At 40.3% G+C, this 27,441-nt stretch overlaps 3 protein-coding genes across 4 annotated transcripts in view; 2 read left to right on the forward strand and 1 right to left on the reverse strand.

The window, feature by feature from the left end:
• The window catches only part of LOC129863984 (gamma-aminobutyric acid receptor subunit beta-4-like), a 59,024-nt gene extending 47,071 nt beyond the window's left edge, over positions 1-11,953 (forward strand). The window contains exons 6-10 of one of the 2 annotated variants that reach the window (XM_055936481.1): positions 1,570-1,707; positions 2,958-3,110; positions 3,514-3,770; positions 4,375-4,464; positions 4,810-11,953. In XM_055936481.1, coding sequence (XP_055792456.1) covers positions 1,570-1,707; positions 2,958-3,110; positions 3,514-3,770; positions 4,375-4,464; positions 4,810-5,163 — 992 coding nt within the window. In that variant the 3' untranslated portion in view covers positions 5,164-11,953. The remainder of the gene's footprint in view (positions 1-1,569; positions 1,708-2,957; positions 3,111-3,513; positions 3,771-4,374; positions 4,465-4,809) is intronic. The other variant, XM_055936482.1, reaches the window with a different exon arrangement.
• Positions 11,954-18,653: 6,700 nt separating this feature from the next.
• Positions 18,654-22,870, forward strand: LOC129863274 (V-set and immunoglobulin domain-containing protein 1-like). The gene is made up of 7 exons (XM_055935168.1): positions 18,654-18,678; positions 18,875-19,038; positions 20,273-20,480; positions 21,402-21,560; positions 21,652-21,768; positions 21,860-21,995; positions 22,096-22,870. The coding sequence occupies exons 1-7, from the start codon at positions 18,654-18,656 to the stop codon at positions 22,244-22,246; spliced, it is 960 nt and encodes a 319-aa protein (XP_055791143.1). The 3' UTR covers positions 22,247-22,870.
• Positions 22,871-23,944: 1,074 nt separating this feature from the next.
• LOC129863988 (probable G-protein coupled receptor 34) lies at positions 23,945-27,115 on the reverse strand. The gene is made up of 2 exons (XM_055936499.1): positions 26,775-27,115; positions 23,945-26,520 (listed from the first exon to the last, which is right to left on the reverse strand). Exon 2 carries the CDS (start codon positions 26,431-26,433, stop codon positions 25,435-25,437), a length of 999 nt encoding a protein of 332 aa, XP_055792474.1. The 5' UTR covers positions 26,434-26,520; positions 26,775-27,115; the 3' UTR covers positions 23,945-25,434.
• Positions 27,116-27,441: the final 326 nt, after the last annotated feature.

Raw genomic sequence — 27,441 nt, forward strand, 5'->3', positions numbered from 1 at the left:
ACTACACCAGCTCTGACACTCATTGGATGTGGCAGGGCTTGCAAACTATCACGGATTAGGGAACCCCAGCCGCGAGCTGCCCACTGAGAGGCTACCAGACAAGCTAAATGCCTTCTATGCTCACTTCGAGGCTAGCAACACTGAACCATGCATGAGAGCACCAGCTGTTCCGGATGACTGTGTGATCACGCTCTCAGTTGCCAATGTGAGTAAGACCTTTAAGCAGGTTTAGCATTCACTAGGCTGCAGTGCCAGACGAATTACCAGGACGCATACTCAGAGCATGCGCTGACCAGCTGGCAAGTGTCTTCACTGGCATTTTCAATCTCTCCCTGACCCAATCTCTAATACCTACATGATTCAAGCAGACCACCTTAGTCCCTGTGCCCAAGAACGCCAAGGTAACCTGTCTAAATGACTAATTGCCCCGTAGCACTCACATCTGTAGCCATGAAATGCTTTGAAAGGCAAGTGGTGAGGGTGGGCAACAACACATGTGCCACGCTAACCCTCAACACGCGGGTCCGTCAGGGGTACGTGCTTAGTCCCCTCCTGTACACCCTGTTCACCCAAGACTGTGTGGCCGCAAACGAATACATCACCATTGTTAAATTTGCCGACGACACGACGGTGTGTAGGCCTGATCACCAACGACAATAAGACCGCCTACAGGGAGGAAGTCAGAGACCTAGGAGTGTGGTGCCAGGACAACAACCTCTACCTCAACGTCAGCAAGACAAAAGAGCTGATTGTGGATTATAGGAAACGGAGACTGCTGAACAGTTAATCAAATGGCTACCCTGACTATTTGCATTGACCCCCTTTTTATTTGCACTGACTCTCTTGCACCAGCTCTATGCACAATCACAGGACTACCCACACACTCACAACATATTACACTAACACTCCAACACTCACACACACACACACACACACACACACACACACACACACACACACACACACACACACACACACACACTACATATGCTCACACAAATCACACACACACATATGCACATTGACGCCACAGACAAACACACTCACACATAGACACACTTTCCCACTGTTTCACACTGTTTTACACACACATACGCTGCTGCTACTCTGTTATCTATCCTGATTACCTAGTCACTTTTACCCCTACCTATATGTGCATATTATCTCAACTACCTCAACTACCTTGTAACCCTGCACATTGACTCGGTACTGGTACTCCTTGTATGTAGCCCTGTGTTTGTTATTTTATTGTGTTACTATTTCATTTTTTAGCAAATTATTCTTGCTTTTCAACTCTGCATCGTTGGGAACGGGCTCATAAGTAAGCATTTCAAACTAAAGTCTATACCTGTTCTATTCGGCACATGTGACAAATAAATGTTGATTTGATTTGTTGTCATAAAGTTTAGCTAAGTGGGTGTTATATACAGTACCAAGGGACTAAAGGCCTATTCTCCTCTGCTTTGGTCCATTCTGCTTCCCTAATGTCAAAAGTGAGATATTCTACCAGTACTGAACCTGTTCATTCTCCTCAAATCCCCTCCACCCATTCTCTGTAACCTGAGACAGATGGGTACACCACAGATGACATTGTTTTCTACTGGCACGGAGGTGACACTGCGGTGACGGGGGTGGATAAGCTGGAGCTTCCTCAGTTCTCCATCGTAGCACTTCGCCTGGTGTCCAGGGAGGTCAGGTTTACCACAGGTAAGGCCTCCACACCTCATATCTGTGCTGAAGGGGTAGTAATGCCATAAGAATACATTCTAAGAAATATGCAGAAATACATTTTGATGGTCCTGTATGTACATGTTAGTGATTTTTCAACTTAACAATGATAGAATGTAGGCTTACTTGTAGGATTAGTTAAACTGTCAGTCCCGTTCCACTCACTGTTTTGTGTTATTAATGTTATTCCAATGGGTAGCACTTCCAACTAGCTGCTTAACAGTTCAGAGAACGTTTCCTGCAGAATATTTAAAGTAATCTCCATGTGACAGTTAACTTGAGTTCATTTAGTAGTCTAGTCTTTAAGTAGTCTTGCCCTTGTGTGTGCACTTGTTTATTTATATTCACGAGGTATAGCAGAAAGGAATAAAATATGTATGCCCGGATATTGATTCATTAAAAGATTTACCAGACCAGGGAGATGAAAGGGTCATTTTTCATTGTGTGTAGCACACAGTCGATTGCCTTTTAAATTAAAACCATCATGACTATCTTGGGCCCTTTCTCTCATTTTGATAAAGTGGTCATACAAACTCCCTTGAGGGAATTAGTTATGCATTCATACCGGTAAACATTTCTCTCTAGCTGAAGTAGGGGAAAGTCAAAGCCACAGGGGAATCTATCTTTCTCATTAACATCTTGTTGTTGAGCTTGTTTGAATAATCAATATATTCAATGCAACCAATTAATGTCTCATCATAACGAGCTGACATTTTTCTCTGCAACATGCATTAATGTTAATCGCCATAGGTTCACCCCACCAGCTACATCACAGTCTCATGTGGGTTCCTCCTCCTCACTTAAGTAGTGAGAAGACGTGCTCTCCAATTACGGGCCTTTTTAAATCCCCTTTTGGTGATATTTAGAGGACAGAGAAAGTGCTAAACAGAGAAAAACACAGTAGCTCTCCATGACAATTCTCAGAGGGATGCTGGAGCTGCCTGCTGAGATGGGGGGCTTGCAGAAAAATCTGCTGTGCTTGCGACTTTCTGCCATGTTTAATTGGAATCGAACTTGTCCCTGGAAAGGAATCCATTGCTTTGGGGAAATGAAGTGCTCAGTCTGAACGAATGGAGAAATGACTACCCCGCGCATTGTCAAAGTGCAGACTTAGGAACTCATAAATTGTGCCAGCGGTTCTTCCTTTTCTGCACTGATGTGTTTCCTCTGCCCCTCTCAATCCCTCCATCACTCCATCCTCTCTCCTTCTCTCTTGTTCTCTGTGAAAGGTTCCTATCCCAGGCTATCGTTGAGTTTCAGGATTAAAAGGAACATAGGCTACTTCATCCTGCAGACATACATGCCCTCCATCCTGATCACCATCCTCTCCTGGGTCTCCTTCTGGATCAACTACGATGCCTCTGCAGCTCGGGTGGCCCTGGGTAAGACTCCATCTCCACTGCAGTGTTTCAGCAACACAATTTATTCTCAGTGAACACAGTGGGCAAGGTTGTCTTCAACGTTTCTCACAAGTTTGCTCTAACATGTTGCCTTACAAAATGCTACGCAAAGCACAATTTTGAATTGCCATAAACAGATTAGTGACCATCTCCCACTTACAAAAAGGAGCCATTACTACCACTCATAGTTTGCACTTTCCATTGAAAACAGAAAGCTATAAATCTACCCAGCAGGAGCAACTTATCAAACAACGTGTAGAGGCGCACAAACTTCCCACTCAAAATCATTACCTTGCACTTTGGACCAAATATTTTACTTTAATGGTGATGACTACTGATTTATATCTAATAATAATCTATTTATGTTTGTGTTTGCAATTTCCAGGTGTTACAACGGTGCTCACCATGACAACCATTAACACCCACCTTAGGGAGACCCTCCCAAAGATCCCGTACGTGAAAGCCATCGACGTCTACCTCATGGGCTGTTTTGTGTTTGTGTTCCTGGCCCTGCTCGAATATGCCTTCGTAAACTACGTGTTCTTTGGCCGGGGCCCCCAGCAACAGAAGAAAATCCACGAGCGGCTGAACAAAACCAACAACGAGCGCCCGCGATACGAAGAGAAGCGCCTGAGGGAACAGGTTTGCCTCTTCAGCTTCCTTTTTCTTTCTGTATCAGAATCAGAATCCTAGCGTAAAACAATCCCGAGCACAGACATCACAAGACTGCAAAATACGCATTCCTTTATGTTGGTTTGACGTAAGACGGTACTTTCACAAACCTGAAGATGCTACTCCACCAGATACATATACAACAGCCATCCTCCATTGCTTTTTCTCCAGCACTGACTCTTTGATTTTAATGAACATAGTTTTTTGGGCATTGAGATATACTGTAGCTGTTCATTTAACTACATTCCCATTCTCCTCTCAGGTTGTTGTCTTTGTTTTGGCTGTTGATTTGATTCAGTCTGTGCTGTCCTGGGAGTTGCATCTTTACCAACATTCACCCACTTTTGACAAATTTTAATGGGTATGCAGGCAGAAACATTAGTATTCAGAGAGAAATGCTAAAACGGTCCGACTGAATGAAGCCCCTTGTCTCTGTGTCTGAAATATGACATGCCATGCTTATGCAAAGTTGTTCTTGTTAACCTTATGTTTATGCATTCTGTATTTTTAAGATGTGCTTAATTGTCAGTGTTTTATAGGCGTTTAATGTTGAATAATTGTTTTTCATTGCAAGGACTCCATTGCCACGCCGTTTCAAACCAACACCCTCAGGTCATATACACAGAGAAGAAATCTGTACCTCGAGGAGCAAAGAAAAGTTGGGGTACATGCATTTAGAAATCATATGAGCTGTGGGACTGCAGTCTAATAGAGGTCTGATAAAATGGTTGATAGAGTAATGGCAATTAATTTGTGTCAATTTACTCTCAGTGAAAAAGCACCGTAAGGCATCAGCTATAAGGGAGAAAATGGGAAAAGTGCATAAATTCAGAATTCTTTAAAGAGGCATGAAAAGATTACATTTCCTTCCACATCATCATTACATTTGCTTTAGCTTGAAAAATGAAAATGAAATGGGTGGGTGTAGATTATTATTAGGGCAGTTTGGGGTAATGTCACCATGTTCTGCTTCTCCTTGACAATTTTTCTCTCCCCTCTGTCCTCCAAGGTGGACGCTTACGGGAACATCCTGCTCACCACATTGGAGATGAATAATGAGGTGATGCCGTCAGATGTGGGAAGTAGTGTCAGTGACTCCCGGAATTCAGTGATGTCATTCGACAGCTCCGGGGTCCAGTTCAGGAAGCCCATGGCTCCCCGGGACGGCTTCAGCCACCACTCACTGGACCGCAGCGCCATGCGCAGCAGGGCCAACTGTCGGCTACGACGGCGCTCCTCCAAGCTCAAGCTGAAAATCCCTAATCTGGCAGATGTCAGCACCATTGACAAATGGTCCCGGGTCCTTTTCCCCATCATGTTTGGATTTTTCAACCTAATCTACTGGTTGTACTATGTGAATTGATGTGCATCCCACTAGGAATCATGGGCCATATTTTGAGAGCACATTAAATTGGCTTTGATACAGTTGAAAATATGTATACACATGTACAAGTTGATACATATGTATATGCATATTTCTATATATTATATTTCTATATACACGTGTGTGTGTGTAAATCTGAAGGACTTTTCTCCTGTATAAAGCATTAGAATGACTTGAATGTTTAAGAATAATTGCGAGAGAAACATTTCAAGCCTTTGAAATTTCTCCTGAAACAAACAAACAAACTAACTAACTAACAACCATCAAATCCCTTTGGGGGATTTTGGAACTAAAGACTGCATGATATTTTTGCTAAAAAGAAAGCGAAAGCTCTTGAGAGAAGAGATGTCTCAGAGTCTCATTGGCTTTTTATTGATACTCTGTAATCAGCGTCCTCTACTGCAGCTCATCAAATCAGAGGTGGATTGTGTGTTCAGGCATCGGCAGAGTCCCTTATATCCAGCTTTACCCCCCATCTCCCATGGATAACATGCAGGAATTCACCAGTTCTACTCTGTACAGCACCCTTGTTTGGATTATGTGTCGTTCCTTGGAGTTTTTCGAGTGACATTGTTCTCTTTATGGGACATCAGCTCTGGTACAATGCTGGTCTACATTGGGGCCCATCAGGATGGGATGTTAGATCACTGTGTTCCTGTCCAGAGTCAGTGCAAACTTATCTTCATTTCTCTTCTCATGTTTGTTTTTAGAGCAGTTCTTTGGGGTGTTTTCATTATGGTTACAAAGATGATGATTATTGTAATTTCTTTTTTTTACTTGAAAATATTGTGTTTTTGGGAGAGTGTCACTTGTTCTAGAGTTAGTGCATTATTATAAAAATAGTCACAGGTATGAATTACTCATTTTGTTTGAGAAATAGACATATACAGTAAATTTTGTCATCCAGTATCCTCAAGGACATAGTTGGCAAATATAATTGTACTCTTTCTTTAACTTCCTGTGCTTGATTCATCTGTAGATACAGTATTCATTGCCTCATATCCAGCTTTGTGTTCTGTGAGGAAGGAAGGACAACTATAGTGAATTATTTAAAGTTATTCCACTATAAAGTTGTGAGAGAACAAATATTGTGCATTAAAAAGAGATATTGCCATTGTTTATTTGTTTGATATTGAAATCAACATTTCATCGCATTGTGTGACCTGTTGTTGTACTATTCTCTCACTGTAAAAAAAATTATAGTTCACCCTTAGAATGTTGGGTACTGATATTATAGTTCCTATGAAACATGCCTGTCTTAAATCCAAATTTAATTTATTTAAGAGTTGTAGCAGAGGGGCGGGATTAGAAAAAAACTCAACCTCTCACACTCAGTACCTCTGAAAAAACTGCAGACCCACCCACCCTTCAAATGTCAGAGGATCAAACCCAGAAGATCAGAAACGTCATTAGAATCTGAAGAAAGGGGTTTAAGTTTCTAGAGGCAAGACAAGATGTGTGATAAATAGCCATGAACTAAAGAGACAACCAAAAAGGCCTATAATCCCCATTTTATTTTTTGATTTTGCTCTTAAAGTCACTAATTTCCATTGGCTCAGATCTACTAACCAATGATATGTCCACTGCAGGGTTGATGCCATGTTGATCCAAACTGTACCTTTACAGGAGAAAAACAATACCTTTTTTTTCGTTATTTGGTTCTGTCTAGAGTGAAGAGGAGAGCAAATGCATTCATACATTAAAACAGGCATTTACAGACTATCTCCATGTTAAAACTAGTATCGCTTTGATTCAACAATGCAATGAGGTGCAGTGCATTTGATATTCATGCTAGGGAATGACAAATTCCTTTAAGATTCCTCCAAGATATAAATGAGAGAGCAGAAGACACATTTCCGTTGTTGGCTGTAACTATGGACATTAAAGTTGTATTGTAAACGTGGTTATGACTGAAACATCTAGAGCATTGTTAAATCAGAACCTACTGGGTTTGCATGATAATCAAATGGCACTGGATGACCGAGGGAAGCAAAGTCACAGATCAGATACAGAGGTAGCCAAAAAAAAGAGATGGGGGGTCCTTTGGACATTCCACAGGATAGGAGAGGAGAAAATGTTGAGAGCATCACAGTTACTGCCTTGCACATTGCAGTGACTAATCTCCTCAGAGCTCACTGATGGGCTCCCCTAAGTTCCAAGAGCTTCTCTCTCCAACGTCTCCATCCCCTGGCCGGGCTGGCACCAGACAGGCAGGATACGGGCCTCTAATTGGGAGCGCCAAGCCCCATGGAAGGCTAGCACAGGACAGGATGCACCATGTGGCCGAGAGAGAGAGAGAGAGATGCAGAAAATACAGAAAAAGAGAGAGCGTACAGATGTAGGATCTTCATTTGAGTCTGTTTGCTACAGCAGCAAAATAATCCTGCAGCAACAGGAAATGTGATTTATTATGTGGATTATAATTCATGGACATTTTTGTAGGGGTTGATACATTGGGAAAATCAAGTCTGAAATTTCTAAATGGAAATTACAAACTTCAGGAGCCTTTTTAAACCTCAAATACACTACAAGCACTGCAGGAAAGTTCTCCTGCAACAAAGTGATCAAATTAAGATCCTATATCTGTAGTATGGAGCAGAGACGAGATCTTGGATCTTGGATATTGACATTTTTCACCCCAGTAAGTTGGATGCATAGAATTAGGAATTATAAAACTTGAATAGGATCTATATGGTTGGATGCCACTCCAATATTCTACCTGTCACAGTGGTAGTTGTGCCACCGATGACGATTAGCCTCTGCAACACATTTGAGAGAAAGAAACCAGAGTTTGCACTAAATCTCACCTGCAGTGCCAGGTTCTACTTCAGCAGAAAATGAAGCAGTACAGGGACTAAAGGTTAAAAAGAGGAGTTTCTGTTTAATCTGAAGCAGAATCAGTGGATGATACTAATCTTTAGGGGGCCGAAGTATGACGTCACTCGCCGTTACTCAGGAACCTGGCGTCAGATTTGAAGGAGCTTCTGCACCCTATTGATCTATGTCAAATTAGTCTACATAATACTTCATAAACATGACATAACTGTTGTTGTAACCATACATCTCCTTTTGGCAAACGACCCCTGTGGTGTCACATATAAGGATGTAGGTTTGATAGTGTAATTAGGATTCCCATGAATGGTTTTAACATGGATTGTGTCATGGTTAAGATGGCATTATATGGGCTTTAGCCTTCAGAATTCAGAATGAACCCAGTGCCATGTTGCATTTACTGTAAGATATTGTTCACTTTGTCCTTAATTTCTCATTGGAGACATCGAATGATCTGATCATATCGTCAGAGTAGCCTCAGATGTCCAAACAGATCTTAGACAGAAAGCATCTAGATCTGGCACCATCTTGCGGTTTTTGTTATTTTGTTACTGTCCACAGCCTGTAGATAAAATGTTGAGCTCTATTGATTTTCATCTCTAAGTGGTCAATACGAGCACTACACATTTTTCCCACCTATGGTGTGTTAAGGGCTGGATAGATGGAGCCCACTGAATATCAAACGTCATGCTATACTGGACACAAATATAAACCCAACATGCAACAATTTCTAAGATTATACTGAGTTACATTCATATAAGGAAATCAGTCAATTGAAATAAATGCATTAGGCCCTAATCTATCTCCTGGAAATACAGATATACATCTGTTAGTCACAGATACCTTAAAAAGGATCTCGTCACGTTAACTCTGTGCATTCAAATTGCCATCTGTAAAATGCCATTGTGTTCATTGTCCATAGCTTATGCCTGGCCATACTATAACCCCACCACCACTATGGGGCACTCTGTTCACAATGTTAACATCAGCAAACCGCTCACCCGAACAACGCCATACACGTGGTCTGCATTTGTGAGGCCAGCTGGACCTACTGCCAAATTCTCTAAAACAACGTTGGAGGCGGCTTATGGTAGAGAAATGAACATTAAATTATCTGGCAACAGCTCTGGTGGACATTCCTGCAGGCAGCATGCCAAATGCATGCTCCCTCAAAACTTGAGACATCTGTGGCATTGTGTTGTGTAACAAAACTGCACATTTTAGTGTCCTTTTATTGTCCTCAGCACAAGGTGCACCTGTGTAATGATCATGCTGTTAAATCAGCATCTTGATATGCTACACCTGTCAGGTGGATGGATTATCTTGGCAAAAAATAAATGCTCACTAAAAGGGATGTAAACAAATTTGTGCACAACATTTGAGAGAAATACGTTTTTTGTGCGTATGGAACATTTCTGGAATTTTTTATTTCAGTTCATGAAATGTGTTATTTCAGCTCATGAAACATGGGACAAACACTTTACATGTTACATTTATATTTTTGTTCAGTGTAGATTAACCTCCCCACCCCCAATTGGCCAAGTAAGTCTTGAGCAAAATAACAAATCAACCTGGCCTACATTGCCTCAAGATGGAGTTCACCAAAACATTTTGTGAAAATGTTCAATGGCAATACAATGAATACAATTATTTAAAGTGCCAAACAAGTGTTACAAAAGCATACTATACAAAGCTTTGAAAAACAAAAAGAAAATACATAAAGCTATCCAACTCAACAAACAATTTAGGGGAAGATGAACTAGCTTAGCATTTGCATTTAAACGGCATAGTGAACATATCAAGTAAAAGTAGAAGATTTTGCCCTTTTTTTTGGAAATAATCCAAATAATCCATTTGATCTGAATTTCACTTAAATGCACTAGATAGCTCATGCATTTCTTTTTTTTTCACACATAACGACAGGTTTTCTTTCCTGTAACATACAGTAAAACATAACTTCCATCATTTTACAAAAAATAACTAATGATTGGTCCGTATGGAAACCCTTGCATGCTTGCAGTAAATATCCTCATTACATTGAACTCACACCTACTATATATGGAAATGTGAACCACGTTCATGTTTTTTGACAGCTGTGAGGAAACACATTTTTCATGTGATGATTTATTTTGGTTATGCCACATCTATTTTGTTGACACATTAATGTACAAGGAATAGTGGAGGTAAAAAGAAACTGTTGAACTCATTCCAATGGGAATGTTCTTGCCTCTTGTGTATATGTGTAATTACATGTGAATTGTACTGTAAATATGTTATCTTTCGCTTAATATTTCTTAATGCATGAAAGAAAAACAGGGAAGTTCATAAAAGCAGCTAGCTTCACTGCTAATGGCATGGACAGCTTCTATAGCATTGGCATATTTCTGCAAACAAAACCTCAAAAAATGACATTTTAAGAAGAGAATATAAAGGTTTTGTTTTGCATGACCTAAGTTTGGAAAGGTTTATTTTCGTATTTTTCTATTCCACACTATTCATCAGTTTCATTCTCACAGCCAGGAAAGGAAGGATCCAGTGTTTACATGCTCTAGTTGCACTTGTTTTACAGCCAGCTTGACAAAACACTGTAAAGCAAACCATACATTCAATAAAACTGGAGAAAAACTAAAAAATAGAATGTACATTATATGATTCATGGTTAACATGAATAATATGTACCTATCTATCATTTTTGCTTAATGTGTAGCACATACAATTTGGAATCGATACACCAAGTACAAACTGTAGTTTTATCAAGTTTAGCTTTAGCACTAACATCAATCACCCTCCAGCTACAAAGGATGTAAAGGAAGCTCACCAGTAGCATCTGAATTTAAGCCATGAGATTGCATGCTGAGTGTGTATTCCCAGCCGTTTCTCTTAAATGAGTTGCCTCTGGACTGGGGGGTTCTGGTCTGCTGCTGATTATGATGATACTTGCAGGAGGTTGTGCTGAGTCCCAATTATACATCAGTATAACTCCCTCTTTCAAGGAGATTTTACCAGTGAAAACATACTTGCAAAACAAAAAGCTAGAGAAAAAATTCTGTAAAAATTGGCTAAACAAATTTAAAGGCCAACGACCCTGATCTATTTTAAAGATTTTAATCAGTATTATTATTGTTATTTTTTATATATATTTTTTGTAATTGGCTGTATTTTGTTGCATTTTGTTATGGATTGTTATTATTACTGTAGTTGTGGTTTTCTCATAAAAAGGAAATGTATTTCTACTTGCAACCTGCCCTGGAAGTAAAATGCATTTAGTTTTTGTACTGTAATTGTTTTGTTCTCATTGAGCGCTTTATTTTGGTCAGTTATCTAATGAGGTGTTTTATTTCATTTGGGGTATGAGTTTTCTATCAACATTTCTATAATATGAAGTCGTATTTCCTTTTTTTGTCTATGCCAATTAATGTTATAGTGTCAAGCAGCTTTTTTAGGTGTTTGAGCGAAATGTGTTTTTTTTACAAATACAAGGTGTTAAAGTATGTGGTATAAAAAGGTTATCATTCAAACAACGGACTTTTGACTAATAAAGGCTTATACACTAAAGAATGACAATGTCTTTTCGTTTGCCCTTTGAGGACTAATATCTATTGTTGAATTTACATTTTGATGAATTTATTTAATTGTGTTAGTCCCCAAAAGGTAAACAAAATACTCAGTTGAAAAAAAATCAATTGAAAAATGTAGTAAGTTTTTTACCGTTGCAATTCCAAGCTGTCGTGGGAGGTTTCACCTATTTGTTGGTGTGTTGCTTTCTCATAAGGGCTGTTGGGATATGAAGACAGACTTGAGTACAAGTAAAAGAAAAGACAAGAGAGACTTCTTGTACCAGATTTTAATTAGATTACAACCGACACAAATAATGAGAGGATACCTCCATTCATGGCCTATTTCCTGAATAAAGACACAAAGTGACTCCTGCTGAGAAGTGTAATGTTTGCCCCTTATTCAACTCAAGCCATAGCACTGCTTAACCCTCATACCCAATGTTGGCCAAACATCAAACTCTGTGTGAAGAGAGGTGGAGACTTTTATAGGGTAGACACCTAGCACTAACTGTTGTCTACGATCCTTAAGATCATTTTGTGTTCTCTGGTTCATTTTCCAAATCAAGTTTTATTTGTCACATGCGCCGAATACAACAGGTGTAGTAGACCTTACAGTGAAATGCTTACTTACAAGTCCTTAACCAACAATGCTTTAAGAAGTTAAGAAGAAAAATATAAAAAATAAATAATATAAAATAAAAGTTACAAATAATTAAACAGCAGCAAAGTCCTGTTCCCTGTATTGGTGTATCTGGAGTGTTGAAGATATTTGGAGAGATTGTTGAGGACAAAGAGCATGTGGCCAGTGTCATCTATCTGGTCTTGTGAAGCTAGCACATTGATACTTACATGAGTCAAATATTCTCATTCACAAACACACAGAGCCTCTAAACTTTGAAAATGGCCCCAGTAGAGGAGAAGCACTCAGAGGATTGGAGTGCATTGCTCTGTTAAGAATATGGATGCAGAGCCATTGAACTAGATCGACAAAATGTGCCCTCCATTTCCATGTTCTATTGTCAGCACTCCATATAAAAACATCAAATATTGAAAGGGTGCATTAACATGGGCCAGAAATTGATGACTGCTCCACTGAGGGGGAAAAAGCAGAAAAGGGTCAGAAAGCAGAGGATGCTTTAGCTTCATGGCTTACACTTTCTACTGCAGTGATGTATTTTGATCTATTGTGTCATAACCAAAGCTAACCATAACCCTGCACGGTCTGTGGTCGAGTGGTAATATCCAATTTTTACAAAAGTATATGTAAAAAACTATTGTTCTACCATTGGTGGACACACATACACAGAGCATACAAAACATTAAGAACACCAGTTCTTTCCATGACACAGACTGACCAGGTGAATCCAGGTGAAAAGCTATGATCCCTTGTTGATGTCACTTGTCAAATCCACTTCAATCAGTGTAGATGAAGGGGAGGAGACGGGTTAAAGAAGGATTTTTAAGCCTTGAGACAATTGTGACATGGGTTGTGTATGTGTGCCATTCAGAGGGTGAATGGGCAAGACAACAAAATGTAAGTGCCTTTGAATGGGTTATGGTAGTAGGTGCCAGACGCACCGGCTTGTGTCAAGAAGTGCAACGCTGCTGGGTTTTTCACGCTCAACAGTTTCTCATGTGTATAAAGAATGGTCCACCACCCAAAGGACATCCAGCCAACTTGACACTACTGTTGGTATCATTGGAATTGACATGGGCCAGCATCCCTGTGGAATGCTTTCAACACCTTATAGAGCCCATGCCCCGACGAATGCAACTCAATATTAGGAAGGTGTTCCTAATGTTTGGTATACTCAGTGTTAGTTGTATACATGATGATGATATCATGACAATGGATTAAAAACTGTGTTCATCATTGGCCTGACACTATCATGCGATCATATGTGATGAATGGAGCTGTTTGCTTAAGATGTAAAGCTGGGGCGGACTGGCCGCCTGGCATTTCGGACAAATGCCAAATGGGCTGGTCTGTTTTTAGCCCAGTGGGCCTGTCAAACGTTGTTTTCTTCCCTGCAAAATTATAATAATCTGTCTGATGATGTGGGCTTTGAGGAGTGTTGAGGTGTCGAGGCCTCAACAAAAAAAATGGTCCGGTGTGTTAGAAATGCCAGGGCCGAGTTTTGGTCCCAGTCTACCCCTGATGTAAAGCACACCTGCATTGTTGTAAAGCACAAAGCACAAGGCAAGTAGTCCTCACAATTTGCTTGAAAAAGCCACCGAGCATCATCTATTCAAATGTCTCATGGAGACAGATCTTTGCTATCCTTTTGAGTTGACTTATAAATAGACTTGGAAAACTGCTCCAGGGAATGACATATCTTGTTAGAGGCCAGAAATATTCAAGACTTCCAAAGGACTCATCATGCTTCTCTGGAATGTGCTATAGTAGTGGGAGCGAAAATTACGACTTCATATCTACAGTCGTATCCCCAACTCCCAATTATTGATAGCACACGTTGGCAACTATGGTCTTTCAAATAACCTTCCTATAAAATTAGAGATCAAAATGTTCTCAGTAAAAACCTATTTTCTAACTTGTGACTTCATGAATACATGTCCTTGTTGCTTTTTCCTTTGGAGAATCAGTGTTCTGATTTTGGCCGTGGTGTATCTTGTCTCTCAGAGGGAGAGGTCACTTCACTTCACTCAGGGATGTCCATCCATTTTGAAATGTTTTGCCTTTGGAGTTCCTGTGTTGGGGTTGAGCAGAGAGAGTAGAGAAATGAGGGGGAGTGGAGACTGAATGTGTCTAATAAAATATTAAGACACAGCTCTTTTATCCAATACAATGTGACCATCGCTGCACTGTTGGATCTATGTGTTTCTCTTCCCATTTCCCTAGCTCTCTCTCTCTCTTCCTCTCTCTCTATTTCTCTATATCTCTCTAATTTTCTCATGCTCTCTTCCTTATTTATTCAGCATATACAAAGAGACCTCTACAAATACACTTGGAATAGCAGAGATGGGAAAAAGACGAGAAAGGCTGACTGTCTCTGTTTATGTTCCTCTTATTTTATCTTGCTTCAAACTAAATAACTACAACAATCCCAGTAGAACAGTATTGCACCCTGCAGATGACAGCAATGCAAGACGATGTTTCAGTGGCATTTGGCTTTCAGTAGGGGGGGGGGGGGGGGGGGGGGGCCTGAAGGTTTATTTTTAACAATCTAGTGAGAGTTTGTACATGGTTGTGTGTAGTTGTGTGTTGTCACAAATGTGAATTTGCAATGTGTCTCGTCTCTATTTTGTGTCGATGGTATTTTGAGTGACTGTGGGAACCGTGTGAAGTCATGCTAAATGTCTGGCCTGTTTTCCCCAGGCTGCTGGGAAGATGGGAGGAGGGGCAACGAGTGAGCCATGTTGAGGACAGAGAGACGCTCTTGTCTCTGTTGTCATCGCTCGCTTCAAGCTCCCCGCACCTCCATCTCCCAAATGGCCTTCCCTCTCACTCATCATTCAGCAGCTAACACTGCTCTCTGCTGGCAGATTATCTAACTACACCGCCGCTAAATCAAATCTCTTACCAGCCGCTCTGGATGAACAACAACAGCAGCCAAAATCAACGTCTTTGTTACCTAATCAAATCTAATATGAGATGATTATAAGTAATTACGGGCAGACCTGCACACTGTGTCCTCCAGGCTACTATTCTCATCAAAGCACAGTAAGAGTCAGGCCCTTCTGCTCTCTGCGTTTCAGGGAGCCAGCATAGTTTATCATATCACTAAACATTGACACTTAGTTGATTGGGATCATTTTAAGAGACCATAAAAATCAATGAGTGCAAGAGAGCAGTTTCAAATATGAACAAAGGCCACGTTGGAATTTAAGACCACGTCACGACTCCTGAAAGAGTTAAAGGCCTCTTTTTATGACGTGATTAATGGACAGAGAGAGAGAGGAGAGGTCACAAGCAGAGTTTTAATAGATAGCTTTATTAAACTAGTTAAATATGCTGCATCAGCCAAACAGGGCCTCTCCCAGCGTTTCTTGGGGTGCAGAACCAGCGTGCAGGGGTCTTCCTCTGGATCCACATTGGCTGGTACCACTGGTAAGGACATCTTCACAGCCAGGCTCGGCATGACAGTAGGACTGCCGCTGTAACCACTCAGACTGGTTACCAAGTAGTAAATATTACCACAGTCTTTCTCCGCTTCCATCACTGATTGGGCAAAGCCACGGGCTCTCTTCAGGATTCGGTGACTGAAACACATAGCTAGTTTGATCTGCTATACCTTATTTGGTATGTTATTTACATGAAGCTCTGTCATATTTGTGTGGCTAAACTAAGTATCTGTGAGGAGTTTTTCATGTGAGGCTGTTGTCTTTGGAATGTTTCCTCTTCATTATCATACTCATCGTGGCGTCTTTTGATTGATGACCTGTCAATCACCTTATACCCAGGCACGAATGCATAGGAGAAGTTACTGATTCCCTGGACGGGCTGGGAGGGCTCTGCAGGTAACATGGTAACTGGGCCCAGTATTCTCTGGCTGGGAGGCCCCAGAAGTTTCAAGCTGAGAGGAGCCTGCAGTCTCTAGCTGGTAAGGCCCTGCAACCTCTGTGGGGAAATTGTGAGTACCAACTCAGAGTATGCAAATTCCTTGCATTTGAGAATTTGGGATTCTCTCAGATTCCATTGGATTCCTGACCATGGTCTGAAAAGACAAAGAAAGATGATAAGAACAGAGAAGTCAGAACACAGATGGGGAAAAACGTTTTTGAAGGATGCAGCTCTGAGTTCTTTGATTTTATTGGTGACAAACAGTTCTTGTAATTATAACAGGGATCCAGTCTTTGTTGGGCATTAAACAGTTACCTCCAACAAGAACATTAGAAAACAACAACAACAACAACATTGTCTTCGTTCCTCACTCTCTCCATGCCTTTGCAGATAATCATACTGTATGGCACATTCAGTGCAAAGCAACGTGTATGCATACTCCTGAGTTTCAGTTTGCATAGACTAGAGGAGGAGCTAGCAGGGCCACACCAGTAAGGCCCTTGAGATGTCAATGATTAACCTTTTTGTTTTCTTTTCATTCAGCGTACCTACTGTGTGTGTTTATTCATGCTGTTTGATAAGGTTTCATTCACGATGGTCAAAATCCATTTTCATACAACCCAGCAGAACTGTAACATGGTAACATAGTAACATAGTAACATGGTAACTGTAACATAGTAACATGGTAACATGGTAACTGTAGCATGGTAACTGTAACATAGTAACATGGTAACATGGTAACTGTAACATAGTAACATGGAAACATGATAACTGTAACACAGTAACATGGTAACATGGTAACATAGTAACATGGTAACTGTAACACAGTAACATGGTAACATGGTAACTGTAACATAGTAGCATGGTAACATGGTAACATGATAACTGTAACATAGTAACATGGTAACTTGGTAACTGTAACATGGTAACATGGTAACATGGTAACATGGTAACATGGTAACTGTAACATAGTGACATGGTAACTGTAACATAGTAACATGGTAACATGGTAACATGGTAACTGTAGCATAGTAACATGGTAACATGGTAACTGTAACACAGTAACATGGTAACATGGTAACATGGTAACTGTAACATGGTAACATGGTAACATGGTAACTGTAACATAGTAACATGGTAACATGGTAACATGATAACTGTAACATAGTAACATGGTAACTGTAACATAGTAACATGGTAACATGGTAACATGATAACTGTAACATAGTAACATGGTAACATGGTAACTGTAACATAGTAACATGGTAACATGGTAACTGTAACATAGTAACATGGTAACATGGTAACTGTAACATAGTAACATGGTAACATGGTAACTGTAACATAGTAACATGGTAACTGTAACATGGACACGCTTTGCTCTAACATTTCTGGTGCTGTTAATGATGATCCTTTTCATACATCCTGATGATGGTCATGGTATGACACCTTGGCAGACGTATATGAGCTCTGTGCCTAATGAGCTGATTCCCTCCCACTCCCTCCATTCTTCACATCACCCTCTACATCCCCCTTCCCCTTTTTCACTGCTGATCAACATTTTCCACATCGTTCATTTCTTCTGTCACTTTATTATAATTATTCACAATTAACCCTTTGGGGTTCCATGTAGAACCCTCTGTATGAAGGGTTCTTTATGGGTCCCAAAAGGGTTCTACCTAGAACCAAAAAGGGTTCTCCTATGGAGACAGCTGAATAACCCTTTTAGGTTCTAGGTAGCACCTTTTTTTCTAAGAGTGTACCACCGTGTCGAGCTCTTAGCATGAGCAGAGTGACGGGCGAAACTGGCATTAATAACTCAGTGCCAACGGCAGGGAGTAAACTCCCCAGAGATAAGCAGCGTATTGTAGTGCTCTGGCTCACTCCCTCTCAGGGCAGCAGATAAAGGCCAGGTGGAGATTACATTACATTAATTCCTTTGTCAGAAGCCCTGACCCAGAATGACTTACAAGGTACATTTAGAGCATATAAGAGGGAGAGATGAGCATCAGCCCAAGTACTGAATAATTGTCAATGTCACTGTCAATAACTAGTGGGCCACTGCAATAAGGTTAACAGAGTAAAAGGAGAAAACAGAACAAATATACACTGTACTGTACTGTGTAGAGTACAACTGATCATGTAAAGTGCAAAAACATACACTTAATTGTGTCCTATATTCTTTAGCACAGACATCATGGCCTCCCTGTAAGTCTAAAGATTGAAGCAGGAACAAATGGCGCTAATTTGGAAATGCAAATCCACAGTTTGAAAAATAACAGTCGGAGAGTATTCCCACCCAGTCTAGGTGATATGGCAAACAAGGCTGTGCACACACCTTGAACACCCCCATGATGTCTACAGGCACAGGATTTGCCTGTACACTTCCACAGAATCCCCACAAGCTAGGCGTTGCCCATTACAACTTAGTTGATAGGTAAGAACTGGGAAAGGTGAGGGATTTTGAGGTAGTGTGAGCAATACCACTCTTGACTGGCTTATTGAAGGAGACAGAAATAAGCGCCAACATTTCTTTTAAAATGTCCTCCACACTGAAAATGGTGCTGCTGCTCGGCATGATGGGTGAGTTACATGTTCATGTATTATGAAATAAATAACAATAATGATATTTCAGTAATGTGAAAGGATTTGGTACCCATATCTCTTGCTCTTACAAATGGGACTCTGGGCAAGTTTTAGATTGTTTGGGGTCTGATATTAAAGAATAACATTCAAACTGAATAAAAGTACATAAATATATTTATTAACCCTTTTTTAGGTTGTGGGCATTTGATCACAGTGACGGTTCCCCAGAAGTTTGAGAACGTGACAAAGGGTGAAAGTGCTCTTCTCCAGTGCACCTTTGTTACCACTGAGCAGAAAACCAGTGACCTCATCATCCAGTGGAATTTTGTTTCCAAAACCTCCATGGTGCCACAGCAGGTACGTAGACTGATGTTACTTTGTGGTCTTATGTTGCCACATTGTCACACTCCCTGTGGAGTGTGGGTTCTTCAAAGTGTTTTCCTATGGGGACAGCCAAAGAAACCTTTAAGATTATAGATATAACCTTTTTTTCTAAGAGAAGAGGATTGGTGCTTCGGTATTTTAATAGAAGGCAGGTAGGCTACTAGTTCAATATGGCAGTAGCTCTTGAGTTCCCATTTTGTGAAACACCCTGTTAAGACAACAAAGAGCCCAGTCACCAGAGCACCAGTGGCTCCCTGCCCTCCAAACACACACTACTAGTGAATTATTCGATATGGTGTCAAATAAGGGTTCTTTGGCTTGTAACCATAGCATAACCCTTTTTGGTGGTATATGGAATATTTTTTGGAAGGTTCTATAAAGAACCATGCTTATAAGTTTTTAAATGGAACATGTATGGTGCTATAAATAACTATTTCCTAAGGTTCTACAAAGAACCTTTAAAAAAAGGTTATATATATCCCCAAAAAAGGCTTCTGCTATGGTTACAACCCTTTTTGAGGCTATATAGAACCCTTTTTTAAGGTTCTTTATGGAACCTTTACGGAGAAGGGTTCTATAAATAACTTTTCTCAATGTCAATTGTTCTTTGTAGAACCATACAGGGTTTTTAGTTGTGGTTCAAAAGCCATATTATATTGTTAAATAGGTTTTATTATTGTGTTCATTAACTAATTGAATCAGGTGTGCTAGCTCTGGAACAGCTGGAGGTCCCTGAGTAGAAAATGTAGAACTACTGACTTAATCTACCATTCTCAATTCACACATGACCATACATGCGTCTTTTAATAGACACTGTTACTGACCATAGTCACAAAGTGTAGTAGCGTAACACAGCAGATTAGATAAACTAGTTGCACAAAAAGAGCTGAGCTCAAACCACGTCCCAAAATCTTCTAATGAGCCACAGCCCCTACATTTTAATTATCACAAAAAGAGGAAAGAACCCTTTTTTGAACTGCAAAGAATCATTGAAGGGCTCAAAGTATGGTCAGTATGGTTCCACATAGAACCATCACCCTTCTCAAAGAACCCTTGAGGAACCCTCATTTTTTTGTGTGCAGAAGCCGTCTCTGAAATATCAACACGAAATCTGTCAATCAGTGCACAAATTGTTGTGTTTCTGGTAAGAAGTGGTTTTCCAGTGGATTTATGTAGGCTCTAAGACATTCTTGCTGTTACTTTTTAGGTGTATTACTCTCAGTCAGGAGAGGGCGTGATTTCCAAACCATATGAAGGCAGGTTGAAGCCTTCCATCTCTCCAGCTTCTACCAACAATGCCTCAATAACAATAAGCAACATGAAAGTGTCCGATGCAGGGGCCTACACCTGCGAAGTCCGCAACTTCCCTGATGTCAGTGGGAAGACTGAGGCAACTATCATTGTCAACATTCTTGGTAAGTTCTGTTTTAGTTAAGTCACATATAATAATTAAATAGTAACGTATATCCTTCTTCCTATGTTAGTGTCAACACAACACACAACCAGACCTATGAAGCAGTGATACTGTTTTTCCTAATCTGACTTTTGTGATCATTGAATTACATGCCGCCTGTGATTCCATTCATTCACAGAGTTACCAGGACAACCTTGCTGGCCTCAGTATCCACAGTAGTTTCCATGGGAACTGGAGCAGACTTGTATCTTCATTGTCAGTATCAGAAATTAGAACAGAAACACCTCCCGACATGTCTCGTACTCCTCAGGAATAGAATGGAGAAACACATGACTCTATTTTCGATTTAATTCATGATTCCCAGTTCGATAAAGTAGAGGGGTTGTAGTGAAGCATTATGGGGAAGGTAGTACACTGTATTCAGTCCTAACATGGACAAGGTCTTTTCTTTTTTATTGTTTATACATTTGATTGTACCAATCCACAATGGCTGCTCATCTTACAAATAATATACTTGCCTATAATTGGTCATGTCTGTTGTATAAATGTGTAATTTAAGTCACCGTAAACACTGCAAATACCATGATGTACAACGTCACCATTGTAACCATAGCAAAGCATGAGAGACACTCAGGGGGATGACATTATCTTTGCTAGACTGCTCATGTTTGATTGAATATATCACTGTAATGACTGGTATCAAGCGCTGGCATTCAGTGTTCTGCATTCCAACGTCAAATGTACCTACTACTAGACCAAATAGCTAGCTACTGGTCCAGGGCAAGTGTTGATTTTTATGTCTAACTTGGCTGTACCCTTTGGAAACTTTCTCTGATTACCGGTAGTTGGATCAACTGGGTCCAGATTGCAGCATAATACATAAAGTTACCACATGCTCTCTCTCTATCACATGGTCTGTAAGAGATGCCCTCTGTGCCGTTCTGTGCTGTCCATGGTGATGTGGAGTCTGGTCACCTGGTTACCCTCACCTGCCACAGTGAGCAGGGAAGCCCCACCCCCTCCTATACCTGGACAAGACTGGACCAGGACAAGACCAAGAAACCTGTGCTGGGGTACACCGGTGGGTTGTCATACTGTTCCTCCATTCTCCATCACTCCTTTGTGCTCTGATTCATTTTTGCTAGACTTTTATTATTTCTTTTTCTTTTCAGATCCGAAAATAGGATCCTTGTATATTAGAAACATATCCCAGTTTGAGTTTGGAGAGTACCAGTGCAGTGCCTCTAATGATGTGGGATCTGCCACCTGCACTGTGGACCTCAATCATGGTACGGGTAACATATGTGATGTTGTTTTTCCTTGTTTATATGATCTGCACACTGCTGTAACTAATCTTACCAATAACCCGCCCTTTAACAGAGCTAGGTGACGGGGCCATTGCTGGTGCAGTCATTGGAGCACTTCTTGGAGCTCTCCTAATCATCCTTATTGTCTTGTACATGACACACTCCATGAAGAAGCAGAAATACAAGGATACCAAGGAAACAGAGATGCAGTGAGTGGTTATGATTTGGGCTGCACTATGAACTCATTGACAATAATACAATTGAAATGTGTGGTGCTGTGTTTCACCTATAATTCCTCTCTCCCTCCAGGACCAAACCTAAGAGTTCGACCACGGTGGCGTATGAAGGCGTCCCTACCATGGGGAGCAGCCACCAGGCCTCTGTAACCTCCGGAGGGGTTCCCATGGCAACATACAGCAACGTCCATGCTGACGCTGATGGAGAAGAGGCCGAGGCTTAGGAGAAGCCTGACACACACGTCTGGGGTGACATCACTGTCTGGGGTGACATCACTGATCTGAAAAACACTGCTGCACTGAAGGTTACCAATGCCTGTGTGTTTGGAGAGTGCATCCATAGCATTTTCTTTTTCCGAGTTTGTGTTTTTGTATCATGTGTGTTTTATTAACACATTTAAATAATGCTTCGTATTTGTTTTGTCATTTTAGGAAACTTAAAGTTATTGTATTCCGAATATCTTTATTTCACACGAAAAAAATACTAATCACTCTACAGCCTGATTAATTATAATATGTGGTAATCCATCCATTCCCTGACTAGATTTCATGATCTAATGCCAATTGCATATTCATTGTGACATTCTAACCAATGATGACTCATCCCGGTTTTCTGGAAAAAATAAATAATTTTGCATAAACTGTTTTATTACTAATGTGGATATTCACATGCTTTGGAATGACACGGTGTAAATCCTGAGCCTGAGGAGAGTTCTATACTGTATGTTTGGGCTGTAAGGACTGTGATGACTCCCTGAGTCCCTGTGGACTTTCCAGGCACCCTGAGGAGAGCAACATGAGATGAGCACAGCCAATCAGAGGTGGACTCCGCCATTTGACGTTAACGCCTCGCTGCTGTCTCCAATAAATACATTTCTAAGAAATAGAATGGAATATAAGACTAGAATAGTGCTCTTTGTTAATGTTGGGTTAACCCTTTTTTTCATTTTAGGGAGATGGAGAGAGCTGTGTGAGTGCGGAGTCCATCTGATCCCGAAGTACGATTCAGATAAGCATGAAAACAGAGAAGGTTAGAGGACCTATGTCTCTGGTGTGGACAGATTAATATTCCAGACAATTGGCCCGAACAGTAATGAAAAAAATGATGGTAAAATATTATGCCACATGCTGTTTTAAAGACAGTATGAATGACCAGTAGGGGGAGCTGAAAGTCCACAACTGGTGTTACTGTTAACAAAAACACAGGAAACAACCAAGATTAGTGCTGTGTCTGATTAAACAGAAGATAAGATAAGGTTTTAATTTAAGGTTTTAATTTACAGGTATAAGGTTAAGATAAGGTTTTAATTTACAGGTTATATTATATACAAATGACAGAAAATAAGATTGTCATTAGATATTGTACTCCAAAGTCAACTCATCCGAAATGCAAATATCCTAAATATGCACCAATCGGTATTTATCCAAGATTTGAAATGTCTTTGTTCTCTGTAATGAAAAGCTGCTGATCATCAGAGATATCATCAATGTGAATGTCTGGTTTTGAACAGCGGGTATATCACTCTTTCCTCTGCTCCTCCATTTAAACTAATAAGTCTCTGTGATCAATCTATGCTGTCAGTCGAAGCCAAGCCTTTTGAGCAGTAGGTAATAAAACAAACTAATTCAACCCATAATTGACTTGATAAATCAGTGAATAACGGAGTGATCCTAACAGTGATTGGATAAGACTACTTAAAACGTAGATAATGTAATGCCTCTACTATACAGACTACTCACATACTTACTTAAATTGATCAGTACTGTCTTATCATTTAATATCAATGTACTTTAATATAAATGTTTTGAAAGCAAGAGAACAATGATTCCATAATAACTACAGAATCTCAAAGTGTTTTCTGAGGAGATAATCTGTCATGAACATCAAATTAAGTTTAATTCCTAAACACTATATAGTCATTTTCAGGATTGTTGGAAAATTTGCTTTTATTGTTTAAAGAAATTCTGAAAGAGATTGGTGTGTTTTTTCCCGCTCTAGTGATGACATGGGGTTGTTCAATGACAGATATGTATTTGTTTTAAATCTGTCACTTGATGGTTCCATTTCAGAGAGACAAATAACTATAATAGAAAAATGCTATATGTCCACCTCACTGTCAGAGAAATAAGTAGTACTGCTAGATTTTACACAGTCAAATGTAACAAATAACAACTTTTTTTAAAGAAATATACAAATTATACATTTGTGCCATCAACATTAAAATGATTAAATACAATACTATGAGATCTGTATGTAAAACGTTTATTTTTCCTTCTCTTTTCCCACTAGCACTGACTTTGATGAAAAATATTTGTTGAGGGAAAATGAACATGTTACGATTGTGATGTTGTTGTCTTATCTAGCTTTCTTAAGATGAATGCACTCATTGTAAGTCGCTTTGGAGAAGGGCATCTGCTAAGTTACTAGAATGTAAATTTCATTTTAGTAATTTAGTAGATGCTCTTATCCAGAGCGACTTACAGTGAATGCATTCATCTTAAGATAGCTAGATGAGACAACCACATATCACAATCAAATATTCATGATACAAACATTCCATTACAGCTAAACAATGGATATATAGCGTTTTTGGGGGGGGGGGGGGTGTTTTCATACATACAAAATATCTGAGAACGGTAATATTTTACACAGACATGAAGGTACCCCTAAGCAATCATTCTGATGAAAAAACACAAACGTGAGAAATTGGTGGATATAGAGTTTTGGGAAAAAACTCCTCAAATGAAAGCAACGTTGGTGAACTTAACTAATGCAATTGTAAAAGACAAATACCTCCACATATAAACTTCACGGCTCTCTATCGTGTGAAAATATAAATGTACTGATCCCATGTCAGAATTTCTTTTTTTTTTAAAGAGCACAAGACTGACAAGCCTTTGTCAGTGTACTTCATTTAATGAATACATTTGCCGACAGCATAGGGTCGGAAAATAAATATGGTGAGTATGTAGGTCATTTACATGAAATGAAACAACATACTCATCTTGGGGAATCCTTGTGCGTAAGACATTTAAAAGGTCATGTTGTACATTGCCCTTTTAACCATGAGAACCTAAGGTCACCCTCCATAAGGGTGAGTAACATACTCAAACAAAAACAAATGCACACATTCTCATAAAAAAAACATTCTTACTGGACCAAAAATTATACAAAGTCCAGTAATAACTTGATAACAAGAGTTCATATTTATATATATATATATATATATATATATTTCAAAACGTACATCCAATAATATCCTTCTATACTTATTTTATAGAGTCAATAGTATTAACAGTATTAACACGTATTATACATGATCTTTTTCAGTTAATCCAACTTTGTTTAATGTCCATTATCCAAATTAATTTGTGCAAAATGTTAAAACTCCCTGCCTTAGATGCTGTAGCTCTATATCTCTGTAATAGATCGGTTAATACTGATGCGTCTGCGGTTAACAGCGTACATGGTCTTGAACTGACCCTGCAGGGCAAAGAGGATGGTCCTCCTGTAGGTACAGGACATGAAGTAGTAGATGATGGGGTCCAGACAGCTGTTGAGGGCAGACAGGAGCAGAGTGAGCTCGTTGAGGATGTGGAGAATCTGCTTACTGCCCAGGGCCTGGATCACATCCATCTGGGCCAGCACGTAGGGCACTCTCACCAGGTGGTATGGCAAGAAGCAGAGCGTGAAGATTACCGGCACCACAAAGGTCTTCAGGATCACCCTGCTCTTCCTCCGCTGGGCCTTGGGGTCCCGGTTGCCTAAGGACATGTTCCTCAGCTTGGTGGTTATCCGAGCGTAGAAGCAGATAAAGAGGAGGAAGACAGCATAAAAGAAGGCCACCACGGTGAGGTTGGCCGTGCCCCCCAGGAGTCCTTTGTGGTGGAAGTGGAAGCAGATCCTATCACAGGGGCGCTCCTTGTCTTTCTTTAGGGAAAAAAGAGACATGGCCAGGACCAGACCTGCCCACACGGATAAGGATGCCCGGTGGCTCCACCGCACCTTGTGGATTCTCAGGACCCACACAGGCTTGATGATCTTCAGGTAGCGATCCAAACTGATCAGGCTGAGGAACAGGATGCTGGCATACATGTTGACGTAGAAGAAGACGCCCAGTACCTTGCAGAGGTAAAAGGGTCCTGGGCTGTTGTGGTAGTAGACCCGCAGGGGAAGACACATCACCAGCAGGAAGTCAGCCATGGCCAGGTGGTTCATGTACACAGCCATGGACGAGTCAGAGTGTTTCCTCAGGAAGAACACAAATATGGTCATGATGTTGCTGACCAGGCCGAAGAAGCAGATTATTGAGTAGAGAATTGGTAAGGCAGGAGAGAGGATGCTGTCATGGACCTCACAAGAGGTGCCGTTCACATCAAGCCCACTGGAGTTGTCTCCTAGTTGCCTCATCGTCCCACTAACAGGGTGGTATTCAATCTAGTCCCACTGACCGAGACACAAGCTGAATCACAAGGACGACGCACTCTGATCAATCACCTAAAGAAAAGCAAAGCTAATTAAAACCCATGCATTTCAAGGACATCATTTTATAAACACCATGCATACATGGATTTTCTTTCAATGGAAGGAAACAAATGTTGATCAAATCATTTGATCAAATCAAATTTAAAAAAATGTTAAAAGTGATGAAAGTTGCAATATTTGTATAATATATGCTGTGTTGATTGAAGTCTGAAATAAACTATTATCAAGCCATGTTATTACAACAAGAAATTTAAGCGAGAACTTACCTGGGTAGCTGCTCTGCCCTCCGCTCCGCTCCACTCTCAGTCTCAGACTGAAATGAATGAGTTCCTGTCCATGAGCAGTGCTTTCGACAGAACTAAGTCCGATCAAGAAAATACTGAAGTAAGTCAACCATCAAATATCCCCTGTCGCGGTAGCTTCTGTGGCTTCCTCTATCGCACAGCTTTCAGCAAAGGGAAAATGACACAGACGTTTCTGAGTGCCCTGTCTTGACGTGGACATAGCTAGATGTGGAGGAGTAATACTTGAAAAAAAAAAAACATTGTCTTGACATCATTGTTTTGGGGACTATAAGAGGTTATGATATTCTGCTCCTGGGTCTATGGAGTACAATCATTTTGCAGCAGATTCCTTTGCTTGTCATATGTGAATATGATTATTAAATAATATTACACATTATTGGAATACAGGTTATGTTTCACCAAGGGAAATACTACATATACAGAAGTATTACAAGGTGCAACGATTTACCATAATCAATGTATCTCTGCTGAGAACACTATGGTTCATATTCCATCAGCACAACTACCTCTTGTTATGTAACTTATTCATAAAGAACAGTGATTTTGGATGTTGTTGAGGAACACAAGAAGAGCATACTGGAAGTTCTAACTTCTGCTCAGGAAATGATTGGACTATCATATGTCATAT

This window comes from Salvelinus fontinalis, chromosome 10, assembly GCF_029448725.1.
Source record: "Salvelinus fontinalis isolate EN_2023a chromosome 10, ASM2944872v1, whole genome shotgun sequence".
Lineage (NCBI taxonomy): Eukaryota > Metazoa > Chordata > Actinopteri > Salmoniformes > Salmonidae > Salvelinus > Salvelinus fontinalis.